The sequence below is a fragment of the Gymnoscopelus braueri genome (assembly GCF_963280865.1).
Source record: "Gymnoscopelus braueri genome assembly, chromosome: 2".
In the NCBI taxonomy this organism is placed as follows: Eukaryota; Metazoa; Chordata; class Actinopteri; order Myctophiformes; family Myctophidae; genus Gymnoscopelus; species Gymnoscopelus braueri.
Window position 1 is genome coordinate 7,542,832 of NC_137604.1, and position 15,162 is coordinate 7,557,993.

General features: G+C 42.5%; 1 protein-coding gene across 2 annotated transcripts in view; it reads right to left on the reverse strand.

Annotated features, from left to right (window-relative positions):
* Nucleotides 1-1,202: 1,202 nt before the first annotated feature.
* LOC308100311 (CSC1-like protein 2) overlaps nucleotides 1,203-15,162 on the reverse strand; it is an 88,841-nt gene continuing 74,881 nt past the window's right edge. For both annotated transcript variants that reach the window (XM_080449315.1, XM_080449314.1), the window contains 8 exons: nucleotides 14,646-14,732; nucleotides 14,058-14,123; nucleotides 12,851-13,013; nucleotides 11,422-11,527; nucleotides 10,277-10,444; nucleotides 8,399-8,514; nucleotides 7,707-7,790; nucleotides 1,203-7,523 (listed from right to left, as the gene is read on the reverse strand). In XM_080449315.1, coding sequence (XP_080305441.1) covers nucleotides 7,269-7,523; nucleotides 7,707-7,790; nucleotides 8,399-8,514; nucleotides 10,277-10,444; nucleotides 11,422-11,527; nucleotides 12,851-13,013; nucleotides 14,058-14,123; nucleotides 14,646-14,732 — 1,045 coding nt within the window. In that variant the 3' untranslated portion in view covers nucleotides 1,203-7,268. The remainder of the gene's footprint in view (nucleotides 7,524-7,706; nucleotides 7,791-8,398; nucleotides 8,515-10,276; nucleotides 10,445-11,421; nucleotides 11,528-12,850; nucleotides 13,014-14,057; nucleotides 14,124-14,645; nucleotides 14,733-15,162) is intronic.

Below are 15,162 nucleotides of genomic sequence, written 5' to 3' on the forward strand. Positions count from 1 at the left end.
CTGCACTTGAGTCAAATTTGGAGGTTTACTTTTACTGGAGTATTTCCAATTTTCTGTGCTTTTACAAATATTGTACTTTTTACTCCACTGTAATTATTTGAAAACTTTAGATACAAGTTACTTTGTACATTTTTATTATTATTACAAAACATACAGTATGTGTTTGCTTTGGTTTGCCTTCCTTGTAATTCTACACAATATACACTGTACACATTATATTAAAATCTATATTCATATTTTCATTATAGTTAAATCAGAGCCTATGGAATGTAAATAACAGAGTGTAGGTGTAAAGGACTACATTCAGCATTTCTTCAGGTAAATTACATTCTGGTGATGTACAGTAGGGCAGACACAGGGTTCATACCTCAACATATTAAGATACGAGTGAGCATTCTCAAGTTGTGGCCTTTTTTTTTGGGTCACCTTTCCCTTATTCGGACTGGCCTATTTTGTCTCTTTTTTAGAGATTGTGGAAGGTCAAAAGAATAGCACAACAAATAATGATAATAATGGTTTTGTTCTAAACTCGGGTAGGGGTATCTCGAAAACTAATGATTTTGTGTGCCTGGATAGCCAGTGGTGGAAAAAGTACTACATTTCTTTTATTTAAGTTAAAGTATCAATACTGCAATGTAGAAATACTATGTTAGTAAAAGTCCAGAATTAAAAAATTACTTGAGTAAAAGTACAAAAGTATTGGTATCAAAATGTACTTAAAGTACCAAAAGTAGTAAGTACTCATTATGCAGAAATGGCCCATTTCACCCGTTTTCAAATGTATAAAATGTATAAGAATCTTTTGAAAATAGGCTGTAATGTATATAGGGCTGAAGTGGTTAAGGTATGTTTTGTAATAATAATCAAAATCCACAAAGTAACTAGTAACTAAAGTAGTGGAGTAAAAGTATATTTGCCTCCGAGATGTAGTGGAGTAAAAGTAAAAGTAGGCCTACTGAGTAAAGTAAAAGTACCACAAAATTTACTTAAGTACAGTACTTGAGTAAATTTACTGGGGGGGATGGTTTTGGGTGCTTATTAAACATCGTTCGAAATTATATCAGTGGTCCAGAGCTTTAAAATGCTGAGAAACAGTGACGTAGCCCATACAGTATGTCGAATAGAGAAAATTAAGCTCCTCAGCCGAAATGGACAATGGTTTTTGTGGTTTGATGCACTCTCCATGTTCATAGGGCTGTTGGTTTTCAACATGAACCTACTGCCATCTAGTGGGGGATTACTTACACAGCAAAAAATAAATAAATAATGTATTTAATGTCTAAATTTGTGTTTGAAGGTGATGTTGATACATTATTTTATCAATACAAATGTATCAATGCATTTATCAACACGTGACGTGTTGTGGGCTTATAGTTAAATTAAGATAAATAAAATCCACTAAAGACATCGTGTTCATTATGCCAACCAATCCAGTCACCTTTTTATTCAACACTCTTTACTAGTCGAGGACAGACAACTCTCTCAAACATTGAAGGATGAATGCCAAATTTTATTGAACAAGGAACTGAAATATGACAAAATGCTTCACCGTACCTATACGAACCTGGAAACCAATGGTGAAAATAAATATATAGGATTACACAGCAACAAATTAATTCTGTATAATGGAACAAAGTAGGCGTTCCCCAGAAGTCTCAGACTGTAACGGAAGTGTGGTGGTTTTTTTAGTCATGTAGGACACTGGTTCTCAAAGTGCGGTCCAGGGACCCTCAGGGGCCCTTGAGGGGGTTCCAAAATGGGCCCTTACAGGTCTGTAACTCTGAGAGCGTACATTTGTACACTCTCAAAAGTTATTCTGGGGGTCCTTGAAATGTAAAGGTTTGAGAACCACTGATGTAGAAGGTCACACGACAACAGAGGAAGATGCAACTTGATGCCTATTTACACTCTTTGTATACACATCCTGTTTAGCGTTTAGCCAACCAACCATTCACCGTATTCACAAGTATTGAACACTTCACACAAATTCATCTCACATCACATTCCTCTTCTTTTTTTTTTTTAAATAACTTAAATAATATTTAGCAACGATTAAAAAAAAAAGGAAAAAAAATAAACCTAAGAAAAACAAAATGTCAGTTGACATTATTAAAAATTCCAAAACAGCATTGTCACAGCTATCCACATTTCTTTTTTTGTCTTTTTTTGTTGTTGTCTTTTTTAAATACATATTCGGTATCAAATACTTCAAGAGCTTCGAGCTAGGCTATCCGCCGAACAAAGTTCTTTTTTTTTTTCTTTTTGCAATTTACAAAAATATCTCCGAGAACAAATGAGCCTGTTCCATCCACTTGACAAGAGAGACGGTTGTCTGATCACGTCTCCTGCCGAAGCTGTACGAGAAGAAAACAGACTCCCAACCCAAATTCCTTTGTTTTCTCCAGTTGCTATGTGCATACAATCATGAATGGAAACGCCCGTCGAGAGACGCCCCACTGGAAGCGGCCAGGAAACATTTAAAAGAACCCCAAAAAACAAAAGCGGTTGACACAGAAATGCTACAGTTTCTCCAGCGTGTAGCCACAGCATTCAAACCCATGGGACCAATCTTTGGGACACCTGTGGTGCTTCTCAGAAGCATTATTCATATTTACCAAGTGTCACGACGGCTGTATAGTATCTCCTAAACACAAAATACTGTTTTGATGCGCGTGTACATGTGTGTTCCTAGTGGCTACAGCTTTCATAGTCTAGCTTTGTGTCAAAACGCCGACGCTCCAGTGTCAAATAACAACTAATACAACATAGAAATAAAAATGAAACAAAAATCCATGTAAACATATTATTTTTTTAAGGGGAGGGGGGGGGGGCGGGGCGGAGAAACAAAGAAGACCTGAGACGACTACTTATTTTGTTTTCATCCTCACGTCGCTGTGCTAAAACGATATATTCTGCCGTTTGCTAAAAAGCGATTTGCTGCTATTGCGATGTTCCTGACGCAGATTGCTTCAAAATCCTTTTGCTGTTCTGACCTTGTTAACCCCCGCCCGCCACCCCCCATTCCCCAAAGAAAAACAACATCTAGGTATTTTAAAACATACACTCAGGTACAGAGTGGGCTCAGTGCATTTCCTTTCCCTAGATCTTCCTCTGCCCCCCCCCCCCCTCCGCATGCCCACCCCCCTAATCCCAAACCAACCTCTGTGTGGTCCCAGGACTGGATTCTTAAAAAGGTTTTATCAATAATTTGGCTAGCGTGGGCCAACACACGATTGGTTTGGCTTCTAAGTTAGGCTTTTGTCTACAGGCCACTGTAGCTGATAAACCCTCAACTTCAGCAGCCATTTTCCCAACGTCACCACCCAGCAAGGATTTTAGAGGAGATGACGACGACCACCAAGTTTGACGGCCGGTTGGCAGGCTAAGTGGTTGGCAGTCAGTTCATTTACCAGCTACAGCCAAGGGTTGTTGGCAGTTTCCTTCCCAGCTTCAAAGCTGAAGTCCAACCATAAGTGGACAGGGAGCCAGCAGGCGCTAGGAACCAGAAATGGAACCAGGCCACCCAAATTCCAGTTTCGTTCTGCAAAAAAAAGTGCTAAACCAAGGTAGCCGACGCCACATCCGGCGACCTTGATGCATCCTTCTAACCTAACGGACCCCGACATGTTTGATTGCACCTCCACTGCATCTCTAAGATGCAGTAGGATTAATTTTTCCCCCCACAACTACGTAAGCCTAACTAACCCTACCTCCCCTTTCATATATATACACAGTAAGAGGCTAGTGACAAAACCGTCCCCTCAAAGACGCAGTTCTCTAGTTCTGGGTGCAACTGTATGATCTTCCAGGATTCTAACAAGGCTACATTTTCTGGATACAATCACAAGTCCGACTGTTGAGGCTCGATGAAGCCTTTGAAAGCCCTTTCACTGACAAACTAAAAGCATCGAACTGGGACTCTGTACCAAGTATTCGGTTTGACCAATCATTGGACCTTCTTACTGTCCACCGGTTGATCGGAGCTTTGTGATTCCCGACTGTACGGTCTCCCAGTCATGTACAGTACGTACTGGTGCAGCCATTGACAGCGTATACATGCAAAGGAGGCTTAAAGGCAACAAAGAGATTCAAAAGTCAGACTTTCTTCAACGTGGGAACCATTACATTTACATGACCGGCTACCGTCTTAGTGGGGAAGCTCATATTAAAAAAAAGAGAAAGCCAGTTAAGGAGTACATACATAAAGCTTAACGTTTCTGTTAATTCCATTGAAGGGTCTTTAAATCACACTTTGAGGCAATGTTAGATACTTCATCACAGTGTCTCTCCCTCCACTACTTCCCAGTATCTGGATTCTCTCTTCGTCTGCCTTCCTCTCTTCATGACTACAGGCACCGTGAAACCAGTGGCAGCTTCTCGCCTCTCCCATTTCCCTACATCACAGCAGTAGACGCTTTTCTGAAGACCCCCATCCCGCGTCGCAGCAGTAGATTCTTTGCCGAAGACCCCTCGTCCTCCTTCGGTACCACAACAGCCGTAACAAAGCAAAGTGCTTTAAGTACCAGCGAAGGTCATTTTGCGCAACAACCTCGTGCTTGGTCAGACAAGTCACTGCTGTTCCACCCGTCTTCTGGAAACCAATTAGAACGTTCAAACAAATCCTTTTGGGGGGACCGAGCGACACGGCAGTCACACAATATATATTATAAAAAAAAACTACATTAGAGATGTGGGACAAAACGCTTAAAACTTGATCATTGGGCGTGGGTGTTTTAGTAGAAGTTAAGTCTCTCGGACCGAGACTGAATGTGGTCCAGACGGATTGAAGTGGAAAGTTACGACCAGGATGCGACCTGCTGCTGCTTTCCGTCACGTGATCACGTCTGAAGCTTGTTTGTACAATAAGGTACTTAGACACACACACACACACACACATACAGCGGACACTGAAGAGACACAAACAGACACACAAACAAGAGTCCTGGTGGGTCCACTGATCCTCCTGGATCTACAGAAGCTCAATGTACAGAACTAACGTTGAGTTGGGTTTTAAGAGTTGTTGTTGCTTTTTTGACTGCTAAACTAAACTAAACATAGTCCCACACACACAAAACAAAATCCAGTTTCCCCTTTTTCAGGTGTTTTAAGGTAACAGAGGTGAAAAGAAAACAACAAAATAACAAAGTAAGAGCCTCTTGAACGTCAGCCTGGGATGGTTTCAGCTCAAAGGAGCAGTCCACTTGAAACGGGGGGGGGGGGCTTGAAGAGGGACGCAATCCAAAAGCAGGGTACGAGGGCGGGGCGATAAAAGACTGACAGCTGTCGTGTCCTATCGGGTAAGAGATGTGCTGCCGAGGCGGATCATTATGACCCAAACTAGGAGGGGGGAATTAGCAATGTTCATTGGCTGTCGACTGTGACCATTTCAGTTTGTGGAATGACCAATATCGTTCAAAAAGGTGGAAAACGTCGCGGTTCTCCACGCTTGCACTCGTTCTCCGTAAAATGCGCAGGGAACATGTGATGCAATGGCCAGATCTGGGTGACGTTTTTTTTTTACATGAGATGATGAAGCATGTTTGAGTCCATTGGTATCCGTCTCCCCACCAAAACCTTGGCTTCCATTGGACAGAAAGTCTTCAAAGCAATGGGGAGAGAGACTCTAATTCCCTTTTCTTTTGAGATTCTTTTTAGTTTTTTTTGGCATTGTATGCTTTACTTTAGATAGGAGAGTGTGGAGAGAGAGAGAGTGAGAGGAAACCCAGGGCAGGAGAGAGAGGGGAGACAGGTCAGACATGATGGCAGTTGGGTTCCGAACTCGGGTCCCTCACAAGGAGCATACGGTCACAGTGCACTACCTTGCCCAGCCACCAGGGGGGGGCACCCAGACTCTAATCCCTTCTTTAGGGCAAGCAGGACTTCTACACTACGACACCTAGTGGCTGGTGAACTCGGAGCGTGCGCGGCGTGTGAATGTTGAGAGAATGCCTGAAGGGTTGGCTCGGAGGGTGGTGTCCGCTTGAGGCGCACTTCTTCCACCTGTATAGGGTCACTGTGGTATACCTCTGATGAACATCTGTTGGGATTTTGCCAGCCGGTGGCAGCTGTTTGACCCACTGAGGAACATCCGCTGTGAAGTCAGCCGTTGAGAACGGACGCAACGAAACGGGACGCAACGAAACACTCGACCCGGGCACGCTTCTGCTGTTACCACCCAAAGCCCCTGGCTCGTTGCAGGTGTGTGTGTGGCGAGCGTGAGCATGCGAGTGCCTGTATGCATGAGGCAGTCTTAAGCCCAATTTATGCTCTGTCAGGCAGGCTTTAGTTTACACAAATATATGTGTGTGTGTGTGTGGCATGTGTGGGTGCATGCGTGTGTACATGCGTGTGTGTGTGTGAACGTGAGTGCCTAGCATGAAGTAGTCTTAAGCCCAATTTATGCTCTACACACAACAAACGCGACGTGAGCTGGACAGTCTGCTAGTTTCGGCACGTGACATCGCCGTGCGACGAAGAATGAACCGGACTTTAGTTTACATGAATTTGTGTGTGTATACGGCATGTCCCACTGAGCATGTTTCGGGCTATTAGACGTCTAAAATACGTCCGACGGCTAGGCTAAAAGCGGGTCGTAACTGGTCTAAAAGTGTCATTTTTTTCAACGTCTACTCTTAGCCTAGACGTTGATTATCAGTTATCAGTTCTATATTATAGCCGTTGAAATGACGTCTATAATATAGACCTCTATATATAGACGCTTAAAAAACAGCTAATTAACGTCTAGGCTTAAGCCTAGACGTTGAAAAAAACGTTCACTTTTAGAGCAGTTATAACTAAGCCCCCAGAACCCACGGTAGAACAGTGAAGCCGGGCCAAGCCTGGTGGTATAAATCTGATATTGCAACACTTCCACATTTTGCGCGCGCATCCGCCGTTTGCGCGCAAGCTCACGACCGCGTCACCACGACCCACGGAACCAATGGAATGGAACCCATGGAACCCAATATGGAACTAATGTTTCTTACTTCCGGGTGCTTCTAAAACGCCACTGAGCAATTTCATTGAAATGAATAGCTGGGGGGCGGGGCAATCCAACCCTCTAGATTTTATAACTCTATGGTTAAAACCCGGTTTTTGGACGGATGTCTAATAGCCGACTGTGGCTCACTGGGAGAGTGTGCGTGCGTGCGTGCGTCTCTGTGTATAAGTCGGGTGTTTTAAGATGCCGTTAAATCCGTGATGAGCGCGGACCCCCTCTCCTCCATGTTGAACATCTCAATCTCTCCTCTCTCCTCCTCTCCCCTCCCTCAGTTCCTGTTGCTCTGGTGCACTTCGTTGGCGATCAGGCTCTCCTCCCCCGACTGGAAGTCGCCCTCGTTCAGGCTGTTCCCCCCGTTGAGCAACTCCTCGTCCTGGGAGGAGCCGCGGTCCTCCTCGCTGCTCCCCGCCCCGCCGCCGCCGCCCCTGCCGCTGCTGCCCCTGCCCCCGCTGCCGCCCCCCCCTGGCTCGTCGGAGCTGGGGTCCTGGAGGACCTGGGCGATGTAGCTCTGCTGCTGCTGAGGCTGTAAGGGGAAGGAGAAAGAAGAAGGAGGAACGGACGATCACAATCACAGTTTCAGTAAGGGCACTTTTGGTGAAAATATCGAAAATAGCTCTCATATACTGTACATATCAGTACAAATCATAGACTTAAAGACATTTGAAAACATTTTCCAGGACCTGAGGAGACAGGCGTCTATACGTACCAGTACTTTGTTTGAGGGAGAGGAGGTGGGACGAGCCGGTCGGCCATTCTGTACTGCCTCTACATCACTGTCCTTAGTGTCAATCTGAGACAGAGAGACAGACAGACAGACAGACAGACAGACAGACAGACAGACAGACAGACAGACAGACAGACAGACAGACAGACAGAGACACAGAGGCAGTATAAATAAAGGATACAAAAATTTGTGTTTCAAACAGATCAGGAGAGACCTTTAATTCACTCATTCATTAATGGCTTCATATATTCATTCATTTATAAATGAATTAATTCATATATAAATTAATTCATACATTCAAATACATAAATTAATCAATTCATACATTATTTCATTCATTCATTCATACATAAATTCATTCATTCGTTCATTCATACATAACTTCATTCATACATAAATCCATTTATACATTCATAAATGCATTGATACACACATTCATTCATAAATTAATTAATTCATACATAAATTCATTCATACATAAATTCATTCATACATAAATTCATTCATACATAAGTTCATTCATACATAAATTCATTCATACATAAATTCATTCATACATAAATTCATTCATACATAAGTTCATTCATACATAAATGTATTCATTCATAAATCAATCAAATTAATTATATCATATCTTATTTTTTAGATTCATAAAGTCACTCATTCATGTGTACCTTGTAGTTGTGAGCGCTGAGGTACTTGAAGTGTCCAAAGCAGACGTGAGACAGACACACCACGATGGTGACGATCAGAACCACCAGCGTGAACATCGACGTGGGCGTCACGAAACCTGCAACACACAGGAAGTAGCAGTGAGACGCCCGATTGGTCAAACCTAAAACAGCCAGGAAGTAGCAGTGATACACCCGATTGGTCGAACCTGCAGCAAACAGGTAGCAGCAGCGGGCCACTGGTTCCTAACTGTTTTACCCTTGGAGCCCCCCCCCCCCCCCTTAGCCGGCCTTAGCTATGTTTCACCCGTTTCAATTGAAACTGGCCGTCAGTCGGGCCCCGCCACCCCTCAGTTACTGACGCATGGAAACCCAGCAGATGTGCGTACCCACATGTGCCTTATTTTGCACCGAGATATGTGCAGAACAGTTCCCACCAGCAGCTTTTTCAGAGCGCATTTGTCAGTAGACAGTAGACGGTGAAACGTTGTCATATTTAAACTGATTAGGCTACTCTTCTCTAGCCTATCTCTAGCGCTCAGCTCAAAGCCTGTAAAACATAGAAACAGTATGTCAGAGACAATGGGAAGTGGTGATGATTATTTTCCAAATTACAAACCAACAACATGAACAGTAAAACAATATCACAAATCATAGAAACAAGAAAGAAAAAACAAAAGAGAGAGAAAAAACAACTATTTGGATGAGCTCTCTTGGACTGCATCAACATGTCTTTATGACCCATGGCTATTTGACATCAGGACTTAGGCACTCAAGACCTCGCCAGAGGAGCTAGACTGCGATCCACTCGTTTTGCAGTTTTCTGATCTGGTGTAGTGAGAATCAGTGGATACGCATATAACCTGTGCTACCAAAAAACAATCCTTCGCAAACCAGGGGCACCATAGTGTGGTAGGGCCTACCCATAAACCTCTGAGATCTTATGAATGAATGTTACGTTATGCCGATCTACAAGCTCACAACGAGCTTGTAGATTATTTATTTTTTTCACACAGAACGTGATCCATAGATTTACTGCTCCATTCACTTCCTGGTTAAAGTATTTGGGAAATATTCGGTATCTTGGCTCCTGTGTTTTACTATGTATTTTTGGCGAGACATGCTATTTTCAACGGCGCATGACGAGCGAACGGGAGGACATTTTGTTTTTGTTTTCGCTGAAGCACAGTGAAACCCCTCCGTGATTAGCAACCATCAGGGGATCGATCGTACTGGAGATAAATATTCTGTGACTACTTGAAAAGGTAAGAAAAATCACTGGAAGTCTGGGCTTTATTTATTCATTTACTCTGGCAGTAGACTGCCCCAACGCTCCTGATTTCGTGTATAGAGGGGCGGGTGTAAAGAGCCGGCGAGAGACTACGGCTGATCCCATTGGTTCACCGATCTGTCCGTCAACCCCCGCCCCGTTAACACAACATTACGAGCGACGCCCACTGCACTCTGGTTGGTTGGGAAGTGAAACACTTCCTTATACCGAGTACACAGACGCGCTGGGCCAGGCTTTTATTTTTTAGCAACACTAAACAATAAAAGCCTGGAGATCGAGGCTACTCTGGCAGTGGGTGAGTTAAGATGCCATCAAGGCACCGCCAAAATACATTTTAGTCGACTAAATCAACTGTAGATTTAGTCAACTATAATTTGATGATGTTTAGTCGACTAAAACTAGACGAAAACTAAAACATTTCAGGTGACTAAAATTTGACTGAAACTAAATGGAATTTTATTCAAAAGACTAAATGACTAAAACTAAATCAAAATTTGCTGTCAAAATCAACCCTGTTCGGAACGCTACCCAGGCTTATCCCAGGCTGTGGGAAGGGGCCTGGTGATGCAGAGGGTTAAACAGGAACGTACCCGTGCGCACGGTGGAGAAGAACAGCAGCCAGAAGAGGCAGAGGATGGGTGCGGCCACCACCTGCGTCACGGCGGACGAGTGGATCTTCTTGTCCAGCTTGGAGGGCAGGTAGGCGTAGTACATGTTGTAGCGATCCACCAGGTGCTTGAGCAGCATGTACATCAGACCTGACAGGCACACAGGAACACACACACACGTTTTATTACTATACATGTGAGGACATAGTACTAAGGCTGTCCCGATTACAAATTTAACGATGACGATTAATTGTCACTCAAATAATTGCGATTAACGATTTAACACATTCACTGCCAGGGGCTTTCTAATGCTGGCAGGTAGCTTCTGCCAGCATTTTTAAGCTCTCATTTTTCAAGAACCACAGAATATTTATCTCCAGTATGATCGATCCCCTGATGGTTGCTAATCACGGAGGGTTTCACTGTGCTTCCGTGAAAAAAAAAATATATATCATCGCGACCTCCCATTCTCTTGTTATACCCAGTTGAAAATAGCATGTCGGAAGTGCAGGAAGTGAATTGAGCAGTAAATCTTCGGATCACGTTGTCTTGGGTTCTGTATGTACGCTTTTCCTAAAAAAAACTTCCTTTTAGGCTGCGTAATCAAAACTTGCACAGAGCAGATATGACAAATAACTGAAATATATATATTTTTTACATATTTAGCAATGTTTATACATGTCAAAAAAAGCAGAAATAGCAGATCTACAAGCTTACAACGTGTTCAACAAGCGTTGTAAGCTTGTAGATCTGCTATTTCAGCTTTTTTTTATATTTGAAAATGGGTCAAAATCTTTCAAAATGGAAATGATTATGCTAAAATAATTGCGATTATCTCAAATAATCGCGATCAGACGATGGTATGTAATAATTGTGACAGGCCTACATAGTACATGTTGTACCGATCCACCAGGTGCTTGAGAAACCATTTGTTTACCCGTGAGGACATGAGTACGTTCCATAACCGTTCCATATGTATTCTTATTTTAAAAACGATTTCAAATAGTGAAAATAGCGAGGCGCTGTGAGCTTGTAGATCTGCTACTTTCACTACTTTTGGAAAAAAAAAAATTTTGATGCCCTCACAAGTATAGTAATACAAACCAGACAGAGCAGGGTGGACTCACCAAAGGGTACGATGATGGGACAGGTGATGCTGTAGGCCATGACCACCGTGAACACATTCATCATCCAGGCGTACGCTGCACCGAACTGAAACTCATAGGCCTGGTGCTGCACAGAGAGAGAGACAGACAGAGAGAGAATGGATTTAAAAAAAACGTATTTTTGTTACGCACTGCTGGGTAATACAGACCATAGTCAAGCCCTGAACCAAATGCCTGACTTATATCCATACAAACAAGAAAAACCATAAACACAACCAGCCTCCAACCCCAGATCAGAAAGAGAAGTGCAGTCCACTGTACACAACACTCCCCCTAATGCCGACTTTACACAGAAAGCCTTCAGATTGTCCATCATTTTATAGTAAGAATGTTCTACCCTGAGCCGTGATTTTGAAGGACAACTTTGTTTTTTTACAACAGGAGTTATTTTATTAGTTTGTAATGATAATAATTATAAAAGATGAGTGTTAAAACCATTTTTTGTATTGCTTTCTATCGCAATTTTTAACTGGGGGGCGGGGGCATTCGGGTAATTGGTAAAAATGCAATTTCTTTACACAATAAGCCGGCTATTTTTGTCTCTGCAAGGACGAAGGCACGGAGGTCAGGGCAGAACCTCTGCCCCGAATTTTTCACATTGGTCTGTTATAGCGCCCAAACATCAAATAAATCGGTACACAGTATCTCTATAGTCATGTGATCAAGACAGATTTGACAGATTTTTCATATTCCATCCTGATTGGCTAAGATTTGCTTCCAAAGTTTGCAGGAGTGAACTGTTTTGTACAAAATGCCTCAAATCATGAACGCAGCATCCAATTTCCGTGAAATCTTGCACGCACATCCTCACTAGGCCAAGGAAGAATGCTACAGAATCCAGGGGAAAAAATATGTTGATTGTATGACCTACAGTTCAAGAGTTATAAGCCAAAGCGTGAATCTGCCTGTTACAGCGCCACCATGAGGCTGATTTGAAAAATGTAGGGTGTCATTTCTTCCTTGGCCTAGTGGGGATGTGCGTACAAAGTTTCACGGAAATCGGACGCTGCGTTCATGATCTCAGGCCTTTTGTATAAAACGGGCCACTCCTGCAAACTTTGGAAGCCATTCTTAGCCAATCAGGATAGAATATGAAAAAGCAGACAAATCTGTCTTGATCACATGACTATAGAGATATTGTGTACCGATTTGTGTGATGGTAAGTATTTGTAGGAGTAATATCCAAATATTGCCAAAATCGGCCTCCTGGTGGCGCTATAACAGACCGATGTGAAAAACTTAGGTACTCTGATATGTAGTGGAGTAGAAGTAAAAGTATTGAAAATTTGAAATACTCCAGTAAAGCAAAAATTGTACTTAAGTACAGTACTTGGGTAAATGCACTTCTCCAGTAAAGTCTCCATGCATGGAGCACTGGTCCAGCACGTACCCGCTTGACGTTGCGTCTCTCGGCCGCAGAGCGGGCCAGACACAGTCTGATCATGTACATGAGGAGACCGGGGATCCTCAGCAGATCCATGGCGTTCCCGATGAATGCCGAGGCGATGACGTAGTTCACGAAGAACGCCCCGTTGTCTGGCAGGAACACACACCTGTAACGCATGAAGACACACATCAGAGTCTGCACTTTATGATCACAAAATAAGTGTACTTACTTATTTTGCACCTTAAAACGTTTGACTGCTCCTACCTAAACTGTTGTATAGAGAAGGTAAGGTACATTTGACATAGCCGTAGCGCTTGCCCTAGCCTTGAGGACCTTGCAGGCTTATGCAAAGGCTAAAATGTCATTTAGATAGCATGTTATGTAGACACTAGACAGATGCCAGGTCCATTTGGTAGACCTCGCATCATATAGTGTGTATAGTTTCAGTGTACAGATTTTTTTTTTTTTTGATATTATACTGTTTTAGACTGATGATAGGTTCTTGGTTTACCTATGATACTAGATTACTATTTCTATGCATTTGACCACAGAGTGCAGATATAAAGATCCTGGTAGACCGGTAACATTCTCTAGAATAAGCAGCCTGGTGTTGCAGCATCTAAGATGTTGTAGATGAGCAGTGATGCGATGTTGCTTTAATTGTAAACATTTGTTGAAATTAAAAAGACACGTTTGCGTGGCAGTGTAACCAGTGGTGTAAAGTAACTAAGTACATTTACTCAAGTACAATGTTTAGTTTTTTTTTTACTTTACCGGAGTATTTCCAATTTTTCAGTAGTTTTACTTCAACTCCAATACATCTCAGAGGCAAATATTATACTTTTACGCCACAACAATTATTTGGAAACTTTAGTTACTGTAGTAACTAAAGTTTGTAGATTTTGATTATTATTACAAAACATACATTAACCACTACAGCCCTATATACATTTCGGCCATTTGAAAATAGCCCATCTACAAGCTCACAATCCGTCGCTATGCGACGCATTGTGAGTAACAAGGTGTCTTAAAAATAGATATTAATAATAAGTATTATTATTATGATTATAATAAAAATGATGAATGATAACTGATTCGAACTCAGGTATTTGCAATGATCGGGTTCAAGATGAGGTTGATTTCTACGCTGTCAATCTCGGGAGCAGAGATCAGATATCAGTTTGTCTCAACAGTGAATGGAAAAACGTACTCAAATCTGACGGTGGCGTGAGCCAGGAACTTCTTGTCAAACAGCCAACGGAAAAACACATCCAGACTGTAGAGAGAAACACACATTCCAACGTCATTACATCATCACAGGTAGACAAGTTTCCTCTGAAATCACGTTTACATCCGATTTCCTCGGAAACCACTTCTGTTGCATTGTCATGGTAAATAGTTCAACAATAAAAAACTGAAGAGGGTTCGCACTCAGAAATAAAAAACGTTTCACAGATGAAGGCTGGCCGATGGAAGGATAAAACAAGACAATTGTTTTATTTCTGAGTGTGACAGTCTACATTAGATGTACTGCCATCTGTATTGTAGTGCCGGCATCGTTGTGTGTGAGAGAGAGAGAGCGCGAGAGCGAGAGAATGGACATCAAACGTATTAATTGTAGCTTTAAAACTGTTTTAATTCCTAGCTCATCAACTTTACAATGAGCCGAAAGTAAGCGAGCACAAGGTTCAGAGATGTAGTTGCCAGACAACATTCCTGTGATCCTAAAAAGGTGAAGGGAGAAGCAAAGAGCAGACTGAGAACGGAAGAGGTTCTCTCTCTGAGTGTCATACAGTACCTGCTGAGGCCAAGAGAGGGCAGCAGCAACACCATGAAGATTAGGAAGGTGTAACATTTATGCATGGTTGTCCTGTTCTCCCCCGACCTGCCACGTGAACACACACACACACACACACACACACACACACACACACACACACACACACACACACACACACACACACACACACACACACACACACACACACACACACACACACACACACACACACACACACACACACACACACACACACACACACACACACACACAGTACATAGTAAGGTCAGTTCAAGGTCAAAGCCAGATGATTTGTGATTTAATTTCAACCATTTACACAGGACCTTGTAAATGTAACGATTGCTCCCCTCCTATTCCATCGATTATATTTCCATACTACAAATCATCAGTGGTGTAAAGTAACTAAGTAGATGTACTCAAGTACTGTACTTAAGTACAATTTTGAGGTACTTTTACTTTACCAGAGTTACTAGTTACTTTGCAGATATAAATTATTATTATATTATATTATAGG